This window comes from Trematosphaeria pertusa, assembly GCF_010094035.1.
Source record: "Trematosphaeria pertusa strain CBS 122368 unplaced genomic scaffold BU26scaffold_3, whole genome shotgun sequence".
NCBI lineage: Eukaryota > Fungi > Ascomycota > Dothideomycetes > Pleosporales > Trematosphaeriaceae > Trematosphaeria > Trematosphaeria pertusa.
Genome location: NW_022987214.1, coordinates 3,068,497 through 3,088,571, shown reverse-complemented (window position 1 = coordinate 3,088,571; position 20,075 = coordinate 3,068,497). Strand labels below are relative to the sequence as shown.

Genomic DNA, 20,075 nt, shown 5'->3' with positions numbered 1-20,075 from the left:
GCGCAAACCGTGCTCAAATACAACAAGATAACCCGTACAGAGCGAGTGAACCGCCGCCACCCATATTCCCTAAGCCTTTACAAACCGTCCACCCACCTCATCCAGACCTGCCATTCTTCAAAAAAAATCCAGCCACCAGTGGTCTACGGGTGTATCTTCGTTCATGTCTTTATTATTCCGAAAACGCCGTGCTGGGTGGTTGTGGGTCCAATAAACGCCGTGGGAACGTGCAAACAGTGCGGTGTCGAATCTCGGGATCCCGCTATGCTGCTGCATCATGCTAAAAGGGTATGTGTCATCAGGCGTCGCTGAGCCGTAAAGAAGAGAACGAGTATTAAAGAAGGTATAGTCAAGTCCCAGAGGCAACATGCGCGTAGATCGCCCCTTGAGATAGAGCAAGGAGGGGGAGGATGAAGAGTACGCCTGCGCTGTCCAAGAATGACCAGGACCGGCCGGGCCGAGGCGCTTCTTCTAGAAGCCTTCGTTGCCTGCATGGCAGACTTTGATCTCTTTGACCCATTCAGAGAAGAGAACTTGATGGGCCGTGAGACGACGGGTGGGGTTCGGATCAAGAATCGAGTAGATAACATTGCGGCATTGGCGCTACATCTAGTGTCAGCAAAGAAGTGGTGCAAGCAAGTTATGATTACTTACCCGTCGCAGCACCTCTATCGGCCTATATCCGGCCTCCTCTTTCCGGTCCTCGAGATAGCGGTCAAAGAATTCGTCTTCGCCTTTCTGTGCCACTCGCCAGAGATGCCGTCCGGTTCGCATTGCCATGTAGATGATACCGCAAGCCCAAACGTCAACGGCACGAGGATCGAACTCGCGATCGACGTACTCTTCAGGAGCGATGTATGGCGCAGAGCCACATAATCCAGCGGTCATATGGGCCTCTTTCTCCCACGCCATGCGGAAGCACTCGCCGTTGCCGAAATCGGTGATCTTTATAGAGCCATGCTGAGTCAATAGAAGATTCTCTGGTTTGAGGTCGCGATGCGCGACGCCCATCTCGTGCATGTACTCGACACCCCGCATGAGCTGCTTGAAGAAGCAGTCGGCCTCGGCAACCTCGAGTTGCCCCGCAGCGAGTACGAGAGTGTACAGGTCGCCCCCGGAACAGTACTCCATGACCTCGCAGTAAGTGCCCTTGTCGTCCTGCAGAAGGTCGAGTGTGTTGATGACATTCGGGTGCTGCATTGATGATGAAATGCAGAACTCGGCAGTCAGGCGCTTCTGGTACTTCTTGGCAGACTCGCCAGGACGTTGCTTGAACTCCTTGACGGCGTAGAGCTGTTCGCGCTTCGGGTCCTTTGCGTCTGTCTTGTGTGCGACGCGGACGATGCCGAATGCACCGCGACCAACCACCTCCTGGCACTTGCCGTATTTCTGCACCAGGGTCTGCGACGTGTTATTGGCCGAGTTCTTCTGCTCCGCAAGCTTTTCCTTTTCGTTGCGCATGACATCGACCCAGTTTGCCATCAAGCTCAACGGCTGCTCATCGTGGTGTCCTTCCTTCTTCTTGCCCAGCATGAGGCTCTGGAACATGTCGGACAGCTTCTCTTGCCGCTTCGCAACCTTGAGGTGATGCTCGTGGGTGCCGTCCTCGTTTGTCCAGAAGCGCTTGTATGGCGCAGGTGTGCCTTCCTTCTTGGAAACCGAGGCCTGGCGCGACGGCTGCGGGCGCCCCACCGCGCCGTTGACGGGTTTCGGCTCGGCCTTCTTCTCCACCAGCGAGACTCTTGAAGCCTCTCTACTATCGTCTCTCCGGTTGAACATGCCGCTTATGCGCGAGGTCATAGTCGGCTTCTTCTTGGGGAGTCCTTCGCCATTGACAGGCGTGCCGTTCGCGGCAGCGTTGGAAGGAGGCGGGAGAGCAAAGTTTCCGTTGGGTTCAGACTGTAGCGAGGAAACGGTGGAGGTGGAGGGCACCGGGGAGGCGATCGGTTTCGCGGTGGCGCTCTGGGGATTGCTGCTGGTCGGGGCGGCCATGGTCGCAGGTGTTGTCGGATCGCTCGGTGCTGGGACGCAGGTGTCGAAAGGAGAGAGTTTGGAGGCTGAGACGCAGGTGTCTCGCGGGCTAGAAGCCCAGACGGTGTTATTGTAGGGCCCACAAAACGGCGTACGTTCTCCTTCTGCTGGCGGTGGAGACGAGGTTCGGGAGGGTGTGCTGGGCGTGGGCGGACGTCTTATGCGAAATCACGGTGACCACTGCAGTCGCCGGCTGGGGTTGAGGTCGGAATGGTGGCGCGGGCGGTCGAAGGTGGTAGCAGGGTCGATGGCGATTACAAACAGCGTGAAGATTCAGAGCAGCTTGAGTGGCAGAGTGGCCGAGTGGCAGTGCGCTGAGCCGGAAGATCGGCAGATGATGATGTCGGCCTCGTGCCCGGCGCAGGAGCAGGTGCACACGGGGCAGGGACGAGAGCAGGGCCTTGTCTTGTACAGCGCGACGAGGAGGCCAGAGGACAACCGCAGCCCGTCGGCTTGGGGGCCTCGGAGGAGAAATATTGGGATTGCGGTGGGCGGGGAGCGCAGGTGCACTGAGGCATTTTCACCAGCCAGCTAGACTGGATCCATCGTTCATTACAAACGGTAACGTGACTGCGCCAGCGGCACTCATCAAAGGGGGACCCGTGGACGGCGCCAGCTGCTGCAATTCAAAGGCAGCCCCCGAAGCCGCAGCGGAGACGCGCTCCCTTTGTGCGGGCGCGCACGAGGGCGCACTGTTGGCCATCGTCAGGCAAGTCTGCTCTCCCTCCGTGAGCGCTGAGCGTCGGCGACGTGACATCATCCGCCCGGCTTGCCTCAATCCACCCTCCGTACAAGGGGTACATGCTGCGTTGAGAGCAAACCCATGGATGCTCCAGCAGCGCGTGCCCTGGGCGTCACCACGGAGAGCGTCCCGAGGTGCTCCGGGCTGCTTCTCCCTCTGGCGCCGACGGCCATAGGCCCGCGCCAGCTGCAAGCTCCAGGCCAGCCCAATCTCAACACCATCCGCCGCCACTGCTGTATAACCGCGTCGCGTATATGCCGTACGTCTGAATCCGCCGTTGGAGCGATGCAGCTGTCCTGAGCTCTGCTGCCCCGCCCGCTTCATGCACGCCGACGCGATGGCGCTGCTTCCCGGCCACTGACAGCCATCTCACGCTGCAGACCGCAACTCGCCTGTACCGAGCTCTCCTCACACATCGAAGGGTCCACCGTCCGGCCAGTTAGAATTCCCTCAGCCGTCGCGCACTGTGTCCCGCATGCAGAGGAACGGCTTCTGTGCTGCAACACAGCTGCAAGCCTCGCGCACGAACGACTCTGCCTATTCGATGCTCGCACTGACCTTGTCCGAGATCCGCCTTGCTGGACAGATCCACCCGCTCGGGCTCAAAGTGCGGTCGAAAAGCAAGGACTGCCAGGTAGCCAGCTCCCCCCTGTCCGCCATTGGCTCCGCGTCTAGCATCGGTTGCCCTCTGCGCGGCTGCTGCATGCTACAACAGCGTGAGAAGTAGGTCATATTGCCGATCCAGGCAACTCCGATTAGCATGTAAAGCCAGATCCTTGCTCCTGACCCGTGGCCGGGGAATTCGCAGCGCTGGCACCTTGAGTCGAACTTTCTGAGCATCCATGTGCTACACGAGCAAAGAGTATCTTCTGCTCAAGTTTCCAATTCGGGTTAGCTTGACATACGAGCTGCTGGGGTGGAGACATGCGGAACGGCTCGAGCAATATACCCTTCAATCAAGCTACTGGCGCTTGGCTATCGAGCGGTCTGACAAGCCCTAAGCCGACAAGCCTAGCCTAGCAGAAGCAACACTGCGGGTACGCTGTGCCACACGACAACGGGGTACAGCAGCGGGGACCTTTCTGCCAGATAAGCAATCTATCTGCAAATCGGTTCGTGTCCCACATCCGCAAGGTGTAATATCCATCGCTGATGCGCCGAGCCCGTGGTCCTACGCTTCGACTCCATTGGACATCTATTCCCAGGAACGGAATGCTGCAGGACGGCATCAAATTTTCATGTGCGAGCATCGGCCACTCCCGACGAGACCTTATTGTGGAGCATCTGAACGAGAAACCCCCGCACTCTCGCGCCTGGCGGAGCCCCAGACCTCTCAAGCTGAGAGCTCATATCACTTATCTGAATACATCTTCGGCCCGTGATTCCTCCGGTAGATTCGTAGCGCATACAGAGCTTATGTCGATGGATCCGAATTGGGTAACCAGCAACCATATCTCGGGCTTGGCCCCAGCAGTCACTAGCTGTCACCAGCGATCGTCAATATCTATGGCGATCAACGGAGAGTATCATGCAGCGTTTTCGCGTGGCAAGAGCCCTCCGGGAATGCGCTCTCGCAACATATCTGGTTGCAGCGGGAATACAGTAAGAGTTCAAACGAGAGCTCCCATCGTACGATGACCCATTGATCGAATGTCTGCTGACGTGGTAGTGATAGTCTGATCCAACCGCCAGGATGCCTCTGCTCAATCAGAACCATCGGCATTCTGTCCGGTAGTACCTACAACGGCGCAGACATGCTTTCCTATATGCCCAACAAGCGTACCCAATGCCCCTCGTTGCCTTATCGGCGACCCATACCATGAAATCAGCTCTATTTCACTTGCAGTAGTCACCTCAGAATCGCATGCTACCATCGCAAAACTGGAGCAGGCAGACCTTCCCACCAGTAATTCACCAGACGCTTACCAACGGAAGTACACTTGCTTCTGTCGATCACGCCATCGCTCCATCACAAGACAATGCTCCTCCAACCACCTTTGCCCTACTCAGCTTTTCTAGCTGCATATGCTGTCGTGCCGTCGCCTACGTTCCTTCCATCTATTTGTACGCTTGAACGGTGTTCTTCAGTTGCAACGTCCATGGAGTGTTACCACCCTCCTTCTCACGCCATGGTCGTCAACCGCAGAGCAGCGCTACTCCCCGAAGGCTTTCAAACAAGGTAGCCTGGCCCTGGCAGGTCTCCTGACCCCGACCAGTAGAAGCGTTATATCAGTTTCTATGCTTCTAAGGGCGAACGAGATCACCCTGTTTACGTACTGCCAGGCATCTCTCACCATTGATGCCAGACACATGAGCCTGACTTCATTATGTCGTATGTAGCTCCCCGTTATTCCCGAAGCGAATCCGTTCCGCTGCCACTTGTCGGGGACCATGAACCCTTTCTTTGAGCCTAACTGGACTACTTCATAGGCTGGAGACGAATGTGGTTAGGCTATTTTGAAATAAACCATATGCTCATAAAAGATTTCCATTCACTAATACGAATGCTATGGAATTCTCCCTTCCACCAGTGATACGCAGATATCAAGGACACCATTCAACCGAGCATTTGACCTCTTGTACTACATCTAATCTACCCCCTCTGCTTTCTCCTCTGCTTTCTCCTCTATTTTATACTTCTTATCCTTATATGATTGCGTTCACATAACCCTGTTCTGCTCTTGGTGCCAGTGCATTGCTTAAGGCTCGCAAAGGTAAGAAGCGCTAAGCTACATCTGACGGGGCTGGAACTTAGCTGCACGATGATTAGAAGTTTAATGATATGACGATAGCAAGTATTTCTCTACTCACGACTTCTTCTTCTTCTCCTTTCTCACGCCTTATAAGATTACTTCCGTTCGCCCCGTCAACCAAGCTTTTTCGTCCACCGCCTCCGTCTCCTCTAAGGCTTCGTCTTTCTCACTCAAGCACTCCTCCCTCTAACAGAAGAACTTGTCTACGTCAGCAAGAGCCCCTCTACCTGATACTCGAACTTCTCCACCCCTATGACATGTACACCCCATCAAAAGGCTTGCAATTTAGTCGATGCTACACCCAGCGCTGCTCACGAAGACGCGTGCTTATCGCTTTCTTCCCTCCCTCCCTGACGAGATCAGTGAGACCAATGATGATCCTGATGTACAGGAGTATCGTATCTAATCCGCCAATCCCATACTATAGCAATTCAGCCCCATGCCTTTAATTTCTTTACTACGCGCCTTCTCAAATCGGGAACGGCAATCACATACGATATTGGTGGCTATGTTCCAACATGCGTCCTGTCTTCATTCAAGCGTGGGTGAGTCTATCATAGCAGTGACAGTGTCCAGTATGACTGTCCACTCTAATCTGCGGTCTCTGTAACGCGGAAGTGCCTATTGGGGCGCAGGCGACGACACGGCTTCGTAGGTGCAAAGAGAATCAATTTAGCTAGCATCCATCTTCCATAAGAACACTTGCAGCTACGTTGTCCAAGGCAACGGAAGGCCCATACGTCCATGGCGTTGCAGACATCACTGTGGTAAGGATTTGGCACACAGAAGCCAGGCATGATTGCACTGTTTCATCCTTATTCCATAAACACGTATCCAACAAGTCGTGTTCGCTACAGTCTAAGCCCAAGGTGAAGTGAGGCAATGCATCTTTTGTGCCCAATGCTCGCCAATGCCGTGTGACTCCCGATCTCCATGTCTTGCAATGAGTTTTGCTCAGTGACTCACAAGTCGACCGCCAGGGCTGTGTGACCTGTCGTTACACTCAGACCCTCACCGTCGCCTCCGACCGGCGCTATTTTTCGAGCAGAACAGGCGTCCCGCTGCGACTAATCCTGTTGTTCGCTGGTGTCGAGCTCCTACTCCTCTCCCGGTCTCTCCCTTTCTCCCTATCCTCCCTTCTAATAATTTCCCTCTCTTCCTCTACCGCCCTCTTAGCCTCGCGCACATTTCTCACGGCGCGGCTGAGCTTACCTTCTTTTCCCTCGTTCAACTTCTGCAACTCGCCCCTCAGCTCGATCTCCTTCTTGGCCTTTTCGACGAGGCCCTTAATCCCGCCCTTGAGGTCACCCTTGATCTCGGTGGGCGACTTCCCGTGGTCGAATATGCAGTCGCTCTCGCGGATGCCCGTAGCATTTTCGACGCGGCGGGTGAGGTACAGCGTGGGTCGCCGGCCTTCTTTGCGTTTGAGGATCTTGTCTACTTCTTCGCGGTAAGCAGTCTCGTAGACGTTGATATCAACGGCGCCGGGCGACTCGGAGACGATAGGGCAGTCATCTGGAGGTGGCGCGTAGTCTTCGCCAGTGCCGATATTTAAGAAGAGTGTGTCTTCCAGCGGGTCATGTGCGTGACCTTTCCCGACGGGCGTGGCTGGAGCTGAAACGGTGTGGGCGGTGGGAATCAAAATGGGCTTGGTGGCCGGCGGCCGATAGGACATGCTTTCGTGAATTACCCTTGCGTCTGTGACACCAACAGGTTGAGGAGAGAGCGGACTACTGGTTACTGGGCCCTTTATTGATGGTTTCTCTCCTACGATGGCGGCGCGGAAACCGGGCTTCGCATAGGCTATTTCATCGATACTATGCGGAGTGCGATAGTCATTGCCATCGATTTCAATTTCGCGATGGACGCCCTCGGTCGTGAGGGCAGCTTCAATCGGTCGACGATCGTCTGTGTCTTGCGATTTCGATTTTCGAAGAGCAGAGGGTCGCATGGATAGGGGAGGCTGCACTATCCTAGAGGCAGTACCCAGTATGCTCTCGAATCTTTCGGGCCTTCTCCTGAACAGAAGTTGCTTGAAGCGTTTTACCGCTCGGACCTATTGCAGATTTAGTAAAGAATTAGTCCAGAACCGACGGGGAAAAGCCCGGGCCGAATGGATGTATACTCAAGATGGATATTGAGGGGGTTTGGTGCTAAGATAAAGGCGCCCAAGCGACAAATGCAGCGCACTGGAGATATGCTAGAAAGGATAACTCCACTTACAACGGTGACTAGATGCCCCATGTTTCCGGTAATGGCCGCATTGACTTCTTCGTCAGTAGGTGGTTCCACTATGACAGCAGTGTTTTCTCTCTTGGACAATAGCGGATCCGTTCCTTGTCTTGTGACCCAAGGGTGTTCCTGCAAGGGTCAGCAATACCCGAAGTAAAGCCCTTGTAACGATCACCTACGCGAATCTGGTCCATGTTGATTCTCTGCCCCGGGTCCTTTGCCAAAAGTCTGCATAGAAGATCCCTGATACCCTCACTGCATTCTTCGAACTCTGGCTGATCCATTCGTATTGACTGATATAGCTCGATCATGCCGTGTTTCTCGAACGGTATCTTGCCGAATACCAGGCAGTAGAGAGTGACACCCATGGACCATATGTCAGCAGCCCTCCCATCGACTTCCCCATGCTTAGGCACGCATAGCTCCGGCGGCATAAAGGCTGGCGAACCGGCCGATTTGGCAGTCTTCATCTGCTCCTGCTTATCAAACATCTCCGATACGCCAAAGTCGACAATCTTCAAGACGTCGTCTTCTGTCACGAGGCAGTTGTCCGGCTTGATGTCGCGATGGATGATACCTTGAGCATGAACTAGGGCATGCGTTAGTGAAGCTTAGGTTAAAGCTTGTCCGGGCGACATACGATATTCAAGGCCTAATATCATGTCTCGGAACCAGCAGCGGCACTGCTCCTCAGGATATGGATCTGCGCGCTCCTCGAGACCTACTTGCATGACGACGCCCTTCTTGCACATTTCCATGACCATGTACAGCGAGTCCTCTTCTGGGTCGTCGAGCACTTCGATCAACGAGACGAGGTTCGGGTGGTTGAGCTTTTTCATGATGGCGATTTCCTCCTTGATCAGGTCCAGCGAGTTGTTCTCTTCCGAAGAGGAATGGCGGTGTAGTGGGGAATTGAATCCCAGGCCAGCAGCCAGCGCGCCTTGCCGTCGCCGTCGGGCACTCGGGCGGCGGAGGAGATTGGATTGAGCCCGTTTCCGCAGGCGCGACTTGGAGAATTCCTTAACAGCCTGCATCTCAGCCGTCAGCGAGAGCCCATGGTATCGTCCGCGTAGGTAACCCGCATCGTCGTCGAAGGCACAGCTTCCTTTACCCTTCCGGATTCGTGGGTTGGTCTCTCACATATTCTTGGCCATACTGGTCCACGGCAAGATGGACCGCTCCAAAAGATCCTCGGCCTATCTCCTGCTTTATCAGGTACTGGTTGATGCGGTGTTGGGCGGTCCCGTCGTCTTCGCTGTTGCTGTATTCGGACCGCGCATTGAGCGTTTCCTGCGCGGTGGTTAGGCTCCGCACTGGATGTCTTGAGAGGGCATGAGGCATATAGAGGGCTCGCACCTTGACGTGTCTCGTCGAGGACGCCGCTCGCTTGTGGTGTCGTAGCGGGGAATGGTAGGTGGGGAGCGATCTGAGGCACGACTTAGCAACCCCGCGGAGAGAGGAATGCAGCTTTTGCGCACGAATATTTCACCGGCGGCGGTCTTCCATCCTGGCCGACGGCGGGCACGTCCAGCGAGATATTCTCAGAGGTGTATATGCCGACGATGTCGGAGTCTGAGGACTGTTTGCTCGGGGGCGTGGGCGCCATGTCCGGGCTGGGCAGCGCTCTCGCGATAGTGATAAGAAGCGAAGGGACGGGCGGACGGAGGAACACACTGCTGGCCGGATTAGACAAAGAAGCGGAAAGGAGAAGAATAAGGCTCCGGGCAATTGTCGCTCGAGGACTGCTAGGTAGAGGTTCACTAGGGGCGGAGTTGAGCAGCGGAGAGGGGCAACACTCATTCCCCAAATTTCTTTCAGCCTCAGGCATCGGCATCGAGTGCGCGCTCCGACTGCTGCGAGCCACAAGACACTGCCAGACTAGCCGGACAGCCCGCCTGCCCGCCTACACGCCTTGGCTGGGGCCAAAACTCCGCGTTCTGTACCTTGGCGATTCCCGTGCGGCCCATCCGCGCAGCCCGACCACGCTCCTCTTATCTCGGGCTCCCCGGCGCTGTCCTGACGCAACCGCCCGCACCATGGTGCTCTACTCCTTCTATATCTTCGATCGCCACAGTAAGGGATTCCTTCCATCGCTCTCATCTGCGCGCCGCTGACCGCGCCGTGCCCAGCCGAGTGCATCTACAGCAGGCGCTGGACCCCGCGGCCCGTCTCCTCCAGCAGCAAGACCGCGCGACCGCAGTCCGGCTCGAGTATAACCAGCAATGGCGACGCCACGACCGTCGCCCGCAAGCGCACCGACGACGAGAAGCTGATCTTCGGCCTGGTCTTCTCGCTGCGGAATATGATCCAGAAGCTCGGCGGCGAGGACGATACCTTTCTGTCGTACCGGACCGGCGAATACAAGCTGCACTACTACGAAACGCCGACGCGGATGAAGTTTGTCATGTTGACAGACACGAAGCAGAATAATCTGAGGCCATACCTGCATCAGATCTGGGCGAATCTGTATGTCGAGTTCGTGGTGAAGAATCCCCTGGCGCCCGTTGAGCATCCGGGAGGCATTGGCGTTGCGAACGAGATGTTCGAGAGGGGTTTGGACGCCTTCATTACGGCCGTCTTACCGGCTTGAGGGATAGTATGAGAAATCGCACGTTCGGGGCATCCTTGAATCTAGTGCAACCCAAGCAAAGCCCGCCCGGTCGCCGGTCCGCGGTTACCGCAAGCAACCTCCGGGACGGTCAGAAGGAGGAAGCACGGCAGAAAAGCCTACGATTCTGAGGGAAGAAGATATCTTGGATTGCCAATCTCTACCAAGAGACACGCCGTTTAGTCGCAAGCCACGAAGAAGCCCTGCTCGAGGTCTCTCAGCCGGGCATTCAGGACTCAAAGAAGCAACAGATGAAGTAGCAAACAAAGTGTTCGAAATTGAAATCCCCATGACTACCTTTAGCATTTGAAATGGGTATCCCATGTCCTATTAATCCTCATAGAACGCCGTTCCCATGCCATAGGAGCATTCTATCAAGCTCTCTGAGTCTTCGGTCTATTGACGCGCGCAGGACCCAGGCCCTGTCTGATCTCATCTAGCTGCTCCAATCCAGATTGCGGTTTGCCCTTCCTCACCCGCCTCTTTCCTGCCATCGAGTGACTGCCCAAGAAGTCGTCCATGATGCTGTCGAAATCTGACCTTAGCTGTGGAGCCTCGCTCAGATTGGAGAAGCCGCTCATTCCGGACATTTTGCTGAGACCGGTCATCTTACTCATTCCAGACACCATGGATGCATCATCTGGGAAGTCTTCCGCAGCATATTCCTCTTCGATCTTGTCGAAGCGTTGATCAAGGAGAGTAAGGCCTTCTGTACGGTGGAGGGCGGAAGAAGTCATACTATAGCTGGAAGTGGACGTGAGGGCTCCCTTCCGCTTCTTCTTTCGGCCGCCAGCTGTGAGCGCTGACGCACTAGTGAGAATAGAGGATTGTATATCTGACGGAGGCGCGGGTTTCGGTGCTTTACCAGCCTTAGCGTCGTTCTTGAACTTCTTGAATTCCTCTAGGTAGGACATATGCCCTTCTTCTGCTGGGGCCGGGGCTTCATCTGGGGCAGGAAGCGTTTCAGGATCGATTGGCTCTGTGGGGGCTTCTTGCTTCGCCTTTGTGCCGTTTGGTGGAGAAGAGGCCTTGATCGTGTCGTCCGTCTCCCAGCCCTCGTCGTCTTCATCGAGGAATCGGTTTATTGAATCGTCATCGGTAAAGCCCGTCGCCTTCCACTCCCGCTGCTCCACCTCCACTGGGTCTTCCGTCAGCTCCGCGAAGATATCCTCCTCATCATCCACATATGCTTCATCCTCGAGTGCCTCGAGGACTTCCCTTAACCTAGGGTCCATGTCCGGTTGGAAGCCTGCAATTGCGTCCGGAATATTTTGCTGGTCCTGATAGGTTGTCTTCCGTACAAACTCAGACGGTGCTAGATCCTCACCGAAGATATCGCTTGCCGCCCGGCTCACACTGCTGCTCACACTTATCCCAGCATCGCTCTGTCTGTCGTCGAGGGAGGCTGCTCGAATAGCATCTGCAAGATCCCTCTTCTCTTTTCCCTTTTTCTTCTGGGTCGGCGCTTCCACAAAGTATGCCTCTCCTCCGCCGGTACCCAGATCCCGCATATGTTGCATGTAGTCGTACTGTGTGTCGTCGAAGAAGATGCCATAATTTGCAGCTTCGCCCTCATTCTTCCTGGCGTTGAAACCGAATTCATCCTCTAGATCTCCTCTCGACTTTATCTTGCTTCGGCCTGTCGCTGCTGAGTACTTTGAAGCGGACGAATACTGGGATGCTCTAGAACTGCCAGCGGGCTCGGAGGACTCGCGCATATTAGGGGCATTGACCTCCGCGAAGACCATGTCCGAGGCATCGGTGTCGTGGATTCGCGGGTCATTTTGAGCGCGGTGGACGAGCCGGTAGTTGATGGCATTTTTCTTGTCTCTGAGGAGGGGTTAGTGGGGCACGAGGGGTGCGAAGCTGTGCACAGGATGCTTACATGAATTTTCGGCGCGGCATGTTGGCGGCTACAGAAGATTTGGCGTTGACTAACGACCTGTGCGAAGGATTGGTGCTGTGGAAGTCGAGGAAGGCGCTGACAAAAGGTAGTTCTTCGGGCCTCATCGCTCTCCGGAAAATTTAAGCGAGGGGGGAATGACGCGCGTGGGGCAAATCTCCAACACTTCTCTTCAACACCCCTCACTCCTGGGACCTAATCACCACAACACACCGGATACCCCAACGCAACCTCCAACATGGTTCTCGCAAAGTCGAAGAAGAGCGTCGGGCTGGGCAACAGCCTGATGAACGACAGGTTCGGGAAGGGGAAGGGTACGGACATGCGACGGGGGAACTTCTCGGGTGGCATTGAGAGGACCGGGCAAAATGGAGAGAGGGTAAGTCGCAAGCCTGCGCATTCCCTATGCGTAGACTAATTTGTTTAGTACATCACAAACCCGACGAAAGAGGCATCGTGGGTGAAGATGCGCTCCGTGACAGAGCAAGCCGCTCTCGACGAGTTTCTTTCGACTGCCGAACTCGCCGGGACCGATTTCACCGCCGAAAAGATGAACAACGTCAAAATCATCCACCAGGACCAGAAGAATCCGTATTTGCTATCAGCCACGGAGGAGCGCGCCGCCGTCCGCAAACATCGAGAGAACAAGAAGCGGTTGACCGTGCCAAGGCGGCCACCCTGGGATGAGAAGACTACAGCACAAGAGCTGGACGTGCGGGAGAAAGAAGCACTGCTTCAGTGGAGGAGAGGGCTGGCAGAGCTGCAAGAGAATAACGACCTGCTTATGACCCCGTTCGAGCGAAATCTCGAGGTTTGGAGGCAGTTGTGGCGGGTAATCGAGAGGTCAGATCTCGTGGTGCAGATCGTGGACGCACGAAATCCTCTCCTCTTCCGATGTGAGGACCTGGAAGCGTACGTAAAAGAGGTGGATCCGAAGAAGAACAACTTGCTTCTGGTGAACAAGGCGGACATGATGACCCTAGAGCAGAGGCAGGCTTGGGCAGATTATTTTGCTCAGGCAGGCATCAACTACAAGTTTTTCTCCGCCGAGCTAGCGAAGGAGATGAACGAAGCTCGAGCGCTGGAAGAGGGCGATGAGTCCGATGAGTCCGATAACTACATTGACGAAGACGACGTTGAGGAAGGGATCGATGCTGAGGGAGACGAGCTAGCAAAGGAGGCCAAAAAGATCGATATTCAGGACAAGCAAGCGGAAAATGAGGAATGGCTTGATGAGGAGACAGTAGACGCTCCAGGCGAGGGTGTGCCGTTATCAGACGACGAGGAGCGAATCCGGATATTGACCACCGACGAGCTTGAAGCTCTCTTCCTTGAGCATTCCCCAGACGTAGACACTGGACCGGATGGAGAGCCCCGAAAAACGCAGATTGGCCTTGTAGGCTATCCTAACGTTGGTAAATCTTCTACAATCAATGCCCTCATCGGTGCAAAGAAAGTCTCCGTCTCTGCAACACCCGGCAAGACTAAGCACTTCCAAACAATCCATCTCAGCGACCAAGTCATCCTTTGCGACTGCCCTGGTCTCGTATTCCCCAACTTTGCAACCACGAAAGCTGAGCTCGTGTGCTCCGGCATCCTTCCCATCGATCAGCTACGCGAGTACACTGGACCCGTTGGATTAGTCGCACAACGAATACCGCAGCCCTTCCTAGAAGCTATCTACGGCATGAAGATCCAAATCCGACATCCGGAGGAAGGCGGAACTGGGATTCCGACGGCTGAAGAATTACTACGCGCTTATGCGATAGCCAGAGGCTTTGCGACGCAGGGCATGGGGCAACCGGATGAATCGCGAGCAGCCCGATACGTCTTGAAGGACTACGTCAAGGGTAAACTCCTCTTCTGCCACCCTCCGCCTGTGGACCCGCCCCTCGACCCCAAACACTTCAACCGTGAGCTCTACGACGTCAACCACCTCCCCGCAAAGCGGCGCACACATCTCGCTTCACTTGCCGGCAACTCCTCGCTTGCGGGCACCGAAGACGCATCCCTGATGGAGGCAGACCTAGACATGGTACCCATGCCTGCTCAATCAGAGAAGTCGTCCAGGATGGATAAGAAGTTCTTCGGCCCTGGACAAGGGCATGCGCATGTAAGTATGCCTTTCCACTACCAGTACACTCAACAAGGAAAGGAATTGAGTGGGAGGAAATTGAAGACTATGACGGCGTTGGAGAAGGACGTGGACCCGAGTGAGCTGCGGTTGAACGGCAAGAAACACTTCAAGAGCAATAAGAGGAAAGCGAAGGGCAAGAGAGCGGAATACGATTGAGCGGTCGATGACGTATGTTTGAATCGCGCAATTATAGGGTGGTTATGTCTGTGAACACTCCCATTTCGCATGCATGGTTGGTGTTACGGTTTTTGGAAAATTGGTGGGCACTTTCTGAAGCTATGCCGCATAGTGCGGCTACAATAATGGAAATCAATTGTGTTTCTCCTCGCCCTCTTCGCGCTGATTCTCGTCGCCGCGATTTCAGCACGAGCACCACCAACACGATCCGGGACGGGCCGACCCAATAGCTACCCACCACGTCGGAATGCAGTTGTCGTATCTCGCCATCTCATCTCGTGATGTCCTGCATTCCTCGCCTACGACCGCCCACATGGATGCAGTGTGAAAGGAATGTTATGCGTGTGCTCTAGTGCAGGAGGAAGTTTCATAGGTGTGCTGGTCTGCAGGTAAGCCTGCAAAGCGGCCTCTAGACTCTTTTACTACCGTATGGCGCCCTTGGGAGACTGGCGCTTTGTTGCCCTGCGCGGACACGTTGGGGTGGTAATGGGGAGGAAGCGTGTCGGAGGACGATGTTGGTGTAACCAATGGGAAATGATCACGATAATGCGATGTCCGTACGGTACGACTGCCCTCGGCTCTTCGTGGACGGAATGTTATAGCAAAGAGAATGCAATCTGCATTCACGAGGGATGTGGAGGCCATGAAGGAGTCCGCATTGACATGGGAGTAGAGAAATGAAGACTGGCTTCGGTAGCAAAGGGTTGGCGCATTTAGGTTTTTGAACGGCACGTGTGTGCCGATGTTCCCGCTTTATTAAGTCAGTGGCTGCGATGCTTCGCTCCGTTTTTGAAGACATTTCATTTCTCCGCCGATCTCTCTTTTCTCTCTCGTATCTGCTGCAGGGCAAAGTCGGAGATTAAACGCGTGAAATGATGTTGAGCAGCCTCATCACTAATAAAATGCTCAACAGAACGGCGTCCCGGTAGAGCCGGCAGATTTGCTGCTCAGGATGTCGACCTTGGAAAAGATCGCTCCTGAAGCTGCGCCAAGCAGGGAAACGGCTTCGGCCACCGCTGTCCCCGTCTACCTCGCACCAAGTAAAACAACGAACAGTGTGCTGCCGTCGCGCAGCGGCTCCAGGCATGACAGCTGTAGATAAGCGTAGTGGTGCTCCGGCCGATGTCGGTAGTCCAATATAGAAGGGCCGCACAGCATGACCATGACCCTTTCTTTTCTCATGATCTGATCAAAGGGCGACCGCGAATCTCAAACGGACGTTGTGTTGGGGCGGCGTGGTACCGCAGAGATCGCTCTCCCGGTACCAATGGCGAGTGGTTGATAGGGTTATTGGTTCGAAAGAAGCCGAGCAAATTCGACAGCGATGGAAAGGGTCGAGCGTAGGACGACATGTCGGCGTTTCATGCTGTCGAGTATCTTGTGCGCGCCGTGTAACGTGGCCGACTATGAAAAGTAAAGGTTGCTCCACAAGGCTGATGCGCAGGTCGATCGCTGGATTAGGGCGGTGGTGGATGGCGTATTTGTAGGCGAGTTGACAGCCCTGAAGGAGGCCCCGGTGGCGTATAAAGCGTATAGGCAGTGTGAAGCCCAGCGATATATAGCCTCTGTGAGACTTGCTTTTTCGGCATCTATCCCATCGCCGCGGGCCCTCCGACGGTGGTTGCCAGCCTCAGATCATGTCACATGACCAATCTAGCGACACAACCCTGTCGATTTTGGATTAGCAGAGCTGCACACCACCGCTCGCAAGTCCCAGCTAGCCGCAGAGGTGACGTAGGGAGCTTCGGTAGCTCCTCTCGCGGCCGGGCTGGAAATTCCAATGTGTTTCAGCGTCCTGCCAAACGGGCCTGCTGCTTCTACATCTTGCGGACGGGGAGTAAAAGTGATTGAGCACAGGATGCAGGTGTGCAGTAGTACAGGCCAAGTCGCTCCTGGGCTCACACGCGCACGTGCAAGGTGGTCAATGAATGAGGCCATAGCAGAGAGGCGGTTGCCAGTGCTCACGGCGGGAGCTGTCATGGTCTAGGATTCATGCCGGTCGTTCTGCTTCCAGCTAGCTGCAGAATCTGAGTTCTTTGTGCAACGCTCACAGTCTGCAGTGGTTCATTCCGGCTTGCCGGTGCTTGCGAGCCGGCAATAGCGGCGCCGTTAGGCATCGCTTGCGAAAACTCAGGTACAAAGCTTGTGAATGTTGGCGCTGCCAGCAGGAGAATGGCGAGCAGCGAGCCGTGGAGAGGGAACGGCGGCTGCAAAATTGATACAGGCACGGCAGGGAAGGCCCGGTCAGGGCCCGTCTGGGGGATGCACTCTTTGGGGAGCCATGAGCAATGAGCGTGCATGGCAGGAGGGGTTCCAAGGCCAGCATCGGGGTCAGCTGGTGTTCGTAGTCGGTGGGCCTGGGAGAAAGCGCGGGAAGAGCTGCGTCGGTGGCCACACAAAATTATGACGAGGCCAGAACGAGGGCTGGTTTGATTGACGGGCTGTCGTGCAAATAAAGGGCCTGCTGTGATTTGCTCCGGCGGGGCGTTTGCCCATTCGTGCGCGCGCCTGGAGGCTGCATACGGTATATCGTCGACTGCATTGACGGGCGATATTGGTGGTGAAGCAAACGGGGGCTGGCGGCGCCGGCGGCCGGGCGAGCTAGCGGAGGCAATTGGGGGCAAGGCGACGAGATGAGTGACGATGGGTGACGATGTGCGGTTGTTGTTGAGGCAGCTCCAGGGCGTCAAATTGCGAACAGCGGCGCTGCTATTGGGGGTGTCGGCGCTGGAGGCAGCGGCCGTTCCCAAGCCCACGCCACGCGCCGGCGACGGCAGCCCTTGAAGTCGTCACTGGACCCGGGCGCCCGTCGCGCGCTCGTTTTCTGGGTCGCGGTGGAGCACGCCGTGAATGGGAGCGGTCATGTGCCCGCCGCGCACTGGCCCGGCCGCCCTGCGCAGGCTCAAGGAAGCCCGCCTCAGGTGTCGTGCATGGCGAGCCGGGCACGCTGCGAAGCCCGCCGTGAAGCCCGCCGTGAATCGCAGAGCCTCGCGCCGCATCCACGCCGTCGAGGTCCCGCGCCGCCTCGACTCGAGCCCAGACGCGGCGGCCGCAGCCAGGGCGACGAGCGGCGCTGACGGCTGCGTACCGCACAAGCAGACGCAGCGCAGACGAAGTCAAGGTCACCTGCACCGCGCACTAGCCCTGCCCCGCCGAACTGCCCCAACTCCATCATCATTCTCCCACCCGCCTCTGTCCATTTCACTCCTCCGCTGCTGCTCCCGCCGTCAATTCCTATCCGCTCCTCATTCACCGCGCCCGCCGCCCTCCCAGTCGCCCGCCCGGGAGACGCCCCGTGTTGCCTGCCTCCTTAGCGACCAAGCCACACCTGCCACCACCTCAACGCATCATTTGACCCGCTCCAGCTTCCGTTGACGAAAACCTCACCACACCTGCTGGCCTCCGCCGCGACGCCACAACATCGCTACAACAACACCCCCCTCCGCCCTCATCGCGCTCCTCGCCCACGACGGATCTGCTCGCCGCCACCCGACGCTCCTCACACGACCTGCTCAACTACAGCCCGCCGTACTCTCGATAGCAATCCGCGCGCTTGGCGGACCCCCTCGCTGTCGCACCCCGTACAATGAGCCAAAACCGGCCCTCGGCCTTCAGCAGCCTGAGAATGGGTGGTGAGCATCTCCCCTCGCTCCCGCAGCGCCGCACACACTGACACAGCCGCAGAGGTCATCCGCGAGAAGGTGCAAGACGGCGTTACCGGCGAGTACAAAGACCTGGCATATACACAGTGCAAGATTGTAGGCAATGGCTCGTTTGGCGTTGTCTTCCAGACGAAGCTGTCGCCTAGCGGCGAGGATGCTGCCATCAAGCGCGTCCTCCAAGACAAGCGCTTCAAGGTGAGCCTGGGCATGTGACCTGCCGCCCCAGCAACCGATTGCTGATTCCAGACAGAACCGCGAGCTCCAAATTATGCGCATAGTCCGACACCCCAACATCGTCGAGCTCAAGGCTTTCTTCTATAACAATGGCGAGCGCGTACGTATCCCCAACCGCGCGCACCTGTCCTCGTCGTGTAGCTAACGGTTTCAGCCACAGAAGGACGAAGTGTACCTCAATCTTGTACTCGAATACGTGCCTGAGACCGTGTACCGGGCGTCACGCTACTTCAACAAGATGAAGACGGTCATGCCCATCCTCGAGGTCAAGCTCTACATCTACCAGCTCTTCCGCTCCCTCGCCTACATCCACTCACAAGGCATCTGCCACAGGGACATCAAGCCCCAGAACCTCCTCCTGGATCCGGCAACTGGCGTTCTGAAGCTGTGCGATTTCGGGAGCGCCAAGATCCTGGTGGAGAACGAGCCCAACGTTTCGTATATCTGCTCCAGGTACTACCGGGCGCCGGAGCTGATCTTTGGGGCTACGAACTACACCACCAAGATTGGTATGTTCCCGTCCCTTGCATGTCTGGTATAATTACTCATAGCTATATTTAGATGTCTGGTCCACCGGCTGTGTAATGGCCGAGCTCATGCTCGGACAACCGCTGTTCCCCGGTGAGTCGGGCATTGATCAGTTGGTTGAAATCATCAAGGTCCTGGGAACACCGACGCGGGACCAGATCCGCACGATGAACCCCAACTACATGGAGCACAAGTTCCCTCAGATCAAGCCTCATCCGTTCAACAAGGTATGTACTTCTACGAGCACGATTTTTGCATCGCTCACGGTTGCGCAGGTCTTCAGAAAAGCCGACCCGAATGCGATCGATCTGATCTCGAAGCTGCTGGAGTACACACCCACGCAGCGACTGTCCGCCGTCGATGCCATGGTGCAGCCCTTCTTCGATGAGTTGAGGGATCCAAGCACGCGCCTTCCGGATTCGCGTCACCCGAACGGAGCGACGCGAGATCTGCCTGATCTTTTCAACTTCACGCTTCACGGTAATTATGCACTTTATCTTGCTTAGTCCTCCCAGGCTGACGTTGTTTTCAGAACTCTCCATCGCACCTCACCTGAACCAGCAACTTGTGCCGCCACATGTACGTTCGAGACTGGCTGCCCAGGGCCTCGACTTCGAGTCGCCGAACTTCAAGCCTTTAACCAAGGACCAAATGATTGCGAGGCTGGATTAAGGCCTCGATTTCTGCATGCGTTACGATATCATGTTTATCACGCGGCGTGGCATTTGCTCCTCTCCGCTTACGAGGACGAAGATGTCCTGCCTGGAAAGATGCAAACATTTTGGAGTCTCATTTCGGCGTCCGTTTCCTGGGTGCTTACGCCGACTGTACGCCCTTTCCCTGCAATATCTGAGCTCGTCTGAAAATGATACGAACGTCATTCCCGCGTGTTGAGAATGGCCGGTTTGCTTTTTTCCCGAATCCTAGCCTTCCCGTCTCGCCAACACAACCACGGGGCAGGCTCCGTAGATGTATTCCTTTTCCCCGTTTTTCTTCTGAGGTGAACAGCGAGCAGATGATTGCAATATGAGGGAAAGGAGACGATGAAAAGTCTGGGACGTCTGGCAC

The 20,075-nt window shown here is 55.9% G+C and overlaps 9 protein-coding genes across 9 annotated transcripts; 5 read left to right on the top strand and 4 right to left on the bottom strand.

The window, feature by feature from the left end:
* Window positions 1-391: 391 nt before the first annotated feature.
* BU26DRAFT_232019 (Pkinase-domain-containing protein) lies at window positions 392-2,271 on the bottom strand. Its single transcript, XM_033820886.1, has 2 exons — window positions 655-2,271; window positions 392-603 (listed from the first exon to the last, which is right to left on the bottom strand). Exons 1-2 carry the CDS (start codon window positions 1,990-1,992, stop codon window positions 472-474), a joined length of 1,470 nt encoding a protein of 489 aa, XP_033688927.1. The 5' UTR covers window positions 1,993-2,271; the 3' UTR covers window positions 392-471.
* A 583-nt stretch (window positions 2,272-2,854) lies between these two features.
* Window positions 2,855-3,500, top strand: BU26DRAFT_601954 (uncharacterized protein; the record flags this gene model as incomplete). Its single annotated transcript, XM_033835307.1, has 2 exons — window positions 2,855-3,032; window positions 3,154-3,500. 2 exons carry the CDS (start codon window positions 2,855-2,857, stop codon window positions 3,498-3,500), a joined length of 525 nt encoding a protein of 174 aa, XP_033688926.1.
* A 312-nt stretch (window positions 3,501-3,812) lies between these two features.
* Window positions 3,813-4,605, top strand: BU26DRAFT_232009 (uncharacterized protein). The gene has a single exon (XM_033820885.1). It carries the CDS (start codon window positions 3,926-3,928, stop codon window positions 4,409-4,411), a length of 486 nt encoding a protein of 161 aa, XP_033688925.1. The 5' UTR covers window positions 3,813-3,925; the 3' UTR covers window positions 4,412-4,605.
* Window positions 4,606-6,251: 1,646 nt separating this feature from the next.
* On the bottom strand, window positions 6,252-9,564 carry BU26DRAFT_516184 (Pkinase-domain-containing protein). The gene is made up of 7 exons (XM_033828263.1): window positions 9,237-9,564; window positions 9,115-9,184; window positions 8,899-9,048; window positions 8,399-8,786; window positions 7,938-8,347; window positions 7,750-7,887; window positions 6,252-7,582 (listed from the first exon to the last, which is right to left on the bottom strand). Exons 1-7 carry the CDS (start codon window positions 9,362-9,364, stop codon window positions 6,560-6,562), a joined length of 2,307 nt encoding a protein of 768 aa, XP_033688924.1. The 5' UTR covers window positions 9,365-9,564; the 3' UTR covers window positions 6,252-6,559.
* BU26DRAFT_516183 (putative TRAPP complex subunit) lies at window positions 9,554-10,676 on the top strand. Its single transcript, XM_033828262.1, has 2 exons — window positions 9,554-9,831; window positions 9,888-10,676. The coding sequence occupies exons 1-2, from the start codon at window positions 9,795-9,797 to the stop codon at window positions 10,346-10,348; spliced, it is 498 nt and encodes a 165-aa protein (XP_033688923.1). The 5' UTR covers window positions 9,554-9,794; the 3' UTR covers window positions 10,349-10,676.
* On the bottom strand, window positions 10,497-12,341 carry BU26DRAFT_478420 (Low temperature viability protein). Its single transcript, XM_033825643.1, has 2 exons — window positions 12,252-12,341; window positions 10,497-12,196 (listed from the first exon to the last, which is right to left on the bottom strand). Exons 1-2 carry the CDS (start codon window positions 12,269-12,271, stop codon window positions 10,741-10,743), a joined length of 1,476 nt encoding a protein of 491 aa, XP_033688922.1. The 5' UTR covers window positions 12,272-12,341; the 3' UTR covers window positions 10,497-10,740.
* A 93-nt stretch (window positions 12,342-12,434) lies between these two features.
* Window positions 12,435-14,970, top strand: BU26DRAFT_548274 (nucleolar GTP-binding protein 2). Its single transcript, XM_033831928.1, has 2 exons — window positions 12,435-12,648; window positions 12,697-14,970. Exons 1-2 carry the CDS (start codon window positions 12,508-12,510, stop codon window positions 14,560-14,562), a joined length of 2,007 nt encoding a protein of 668 aa, XP_033688921.1. The 5' UTR covers window positions 12,435-12,507; the 3' UTR covers window positions 14,563-14,970.
* A 1,266-nt stretch (window positions 14,971-16,236) lies between these two features.
* Window positions 16,237-17,783, bottom strand: BU26DRAFT_502029 (uncharacterized protein; the record flags this gene model as incomplete). The annotated part of the gene is made up of 4 exons (XM_033826609.1): window positions 16,237-16,566; window positions 16,635-17,119; window positions 17,340-17,663; window positions 17,723-17,783. 4 exons carry the CDS (start codon window positions 17,781-17,783, stop codon window positions 16,237-16,239), a joined length of 1,200 nt encoding a protein of 399 aa, XP_033688920.1.
* Window positions 17,784-18,064: 281 nt separating this feature from the next.
* On the top strand, window positions 18,065-19,751 carry BU26DRAFT_231869 (glycogen synthase kinase-like protein-3 beta). Its single transcript, XM_033820884.1, has 7 exons — window positions 18,065-18,215; window positions 18,268-18,440; window positions 18,496-18,579; window positions 18,634-18,988; window positions 19,041-19,234; window positions 19,283-19,487; window positions 19,540-19,751. Exons 1-7 carry the CDS (start codon window positions 18,170-18,172, stop codon window positions 19,677-19,679), a joined length of 1,197 nt encoding a protein of 398 aa, XP_033688919.1. The 5' UTR covers window positions 18,065-18,169; the 3' UTR covers window positions 19,680-19,751.
* Window positions 19,752-20,075: the final 324 nt, after the last annotated feature.

Excerpts from the sequence above, each read along its gene's own strand:
- BU26DRAFT_232019 (XM_033820886.1), bottom strand. The coding sequence starts at position 1,992 with ATGGCCGCCCCGACCAGCAGCAATCCCCAGAGCGCCACCGCGAAACCG. Across the intron at positions 604-654 it reads CGATAGAGGTGCTGCGACGG|CGCCAATGCCGCAATGTTAT; the intron begins GTAAGTAATCAT and ends CACTAGATGTAG.
- BU26DRAFT_232009 (XM_033820885.1), top strand. The coding sequence starts at position 3,926 with ATGCGCCGAGCCCGTGGTCCTACGCTTCGACTCCATTGGACATCTATT.
- BU26DRAFT_516184 (XM_033828263.1), bottom strand. The coding sequence starts at position 9,364 with ATGGCGCCCACGCCCCCGAGCAAACAGTCCTCAGACTCCGACATCGTC. Across the intron at positions 9,049-9,114 it reads CCTCGACGAGACACGTCAAG|GAAACGCTCAATGCGCGGTC; the intron begins GTGCGAGCCCTC and ends ACCACCGCGCAG. Across the intron at positions 8,348-8,398 it reads GATATTAGGCCTTGAATATC|TTCATGCTCAAGGTATCATC; the intron begins GTATGTCGCCCG and ends CGCATGCCCTAG.
- BU26DRAFT_516183 (XM_033828262.1), top strand. The coding sequence starts at position 9,795 with ATGGTGCTCTACTCCTTCTATATCTTCGATCGCCACA. Across the intron at positions 9,832-9,887 it reads CTATATCTTCGATCGCCACA|CCGAGTGCATCTACAGCAGG; the intron begins GTAAGGGATTCC and ends CGCCGTGCCCAG.
- BU26DRAFT_478420 (XM_033825643.1), bottom strand. The coding sequence starts at position 12,271 with ATGCCGCGCCGAAAATTCAT. Across the intron at positions 12,197-12,251 it reads ATGCCGCGCCGAAAATTCAT|AGACAAGAAAAATGCCATCA; the intron begins GTAAGCATCCTG and ends ACCCCTCCTCAG.
- BU26DRAFT_548274 (XM_033831928.1), top strand. The coding sequence starts at position 12,508 with ATGGTTCTCGCAAAGTCGAAGAAGAGCGTCGGGCTGGGCAACAGCCTG. Across the intron at positions 12,649-12,696 it reads CCGGGCAAAATGGAGAGAGG|TACATCACAAACCCGACGAA; the intron begins GTAAGTCGCAAG and ends TAATTTGTTTAG.
- BU26DRAFT_231869 (XM_033820884.1), top strand. The coding sequence starts at position 18,170 with ATGAGCCAAAACCGGCCCTCGGCCTTCAGCAGCCTGAGAATGGGTG. Across the intron at positions 18,580-18,633 it reads TCTATAACAATGGCGAGCGC|CCACAGAAGGACGAAGTGTA; the intron begins GTACGTATCCCC and ends TAACGGTTTCAG. Across the intron at positions 19,235-19,282 it reads AGCCTCATCCGTTCAACAAG|GTCTTCAGAAAAGCCGACCC; the intron begins GTATGTACTTCT and ends ACGGTTGCGCAG.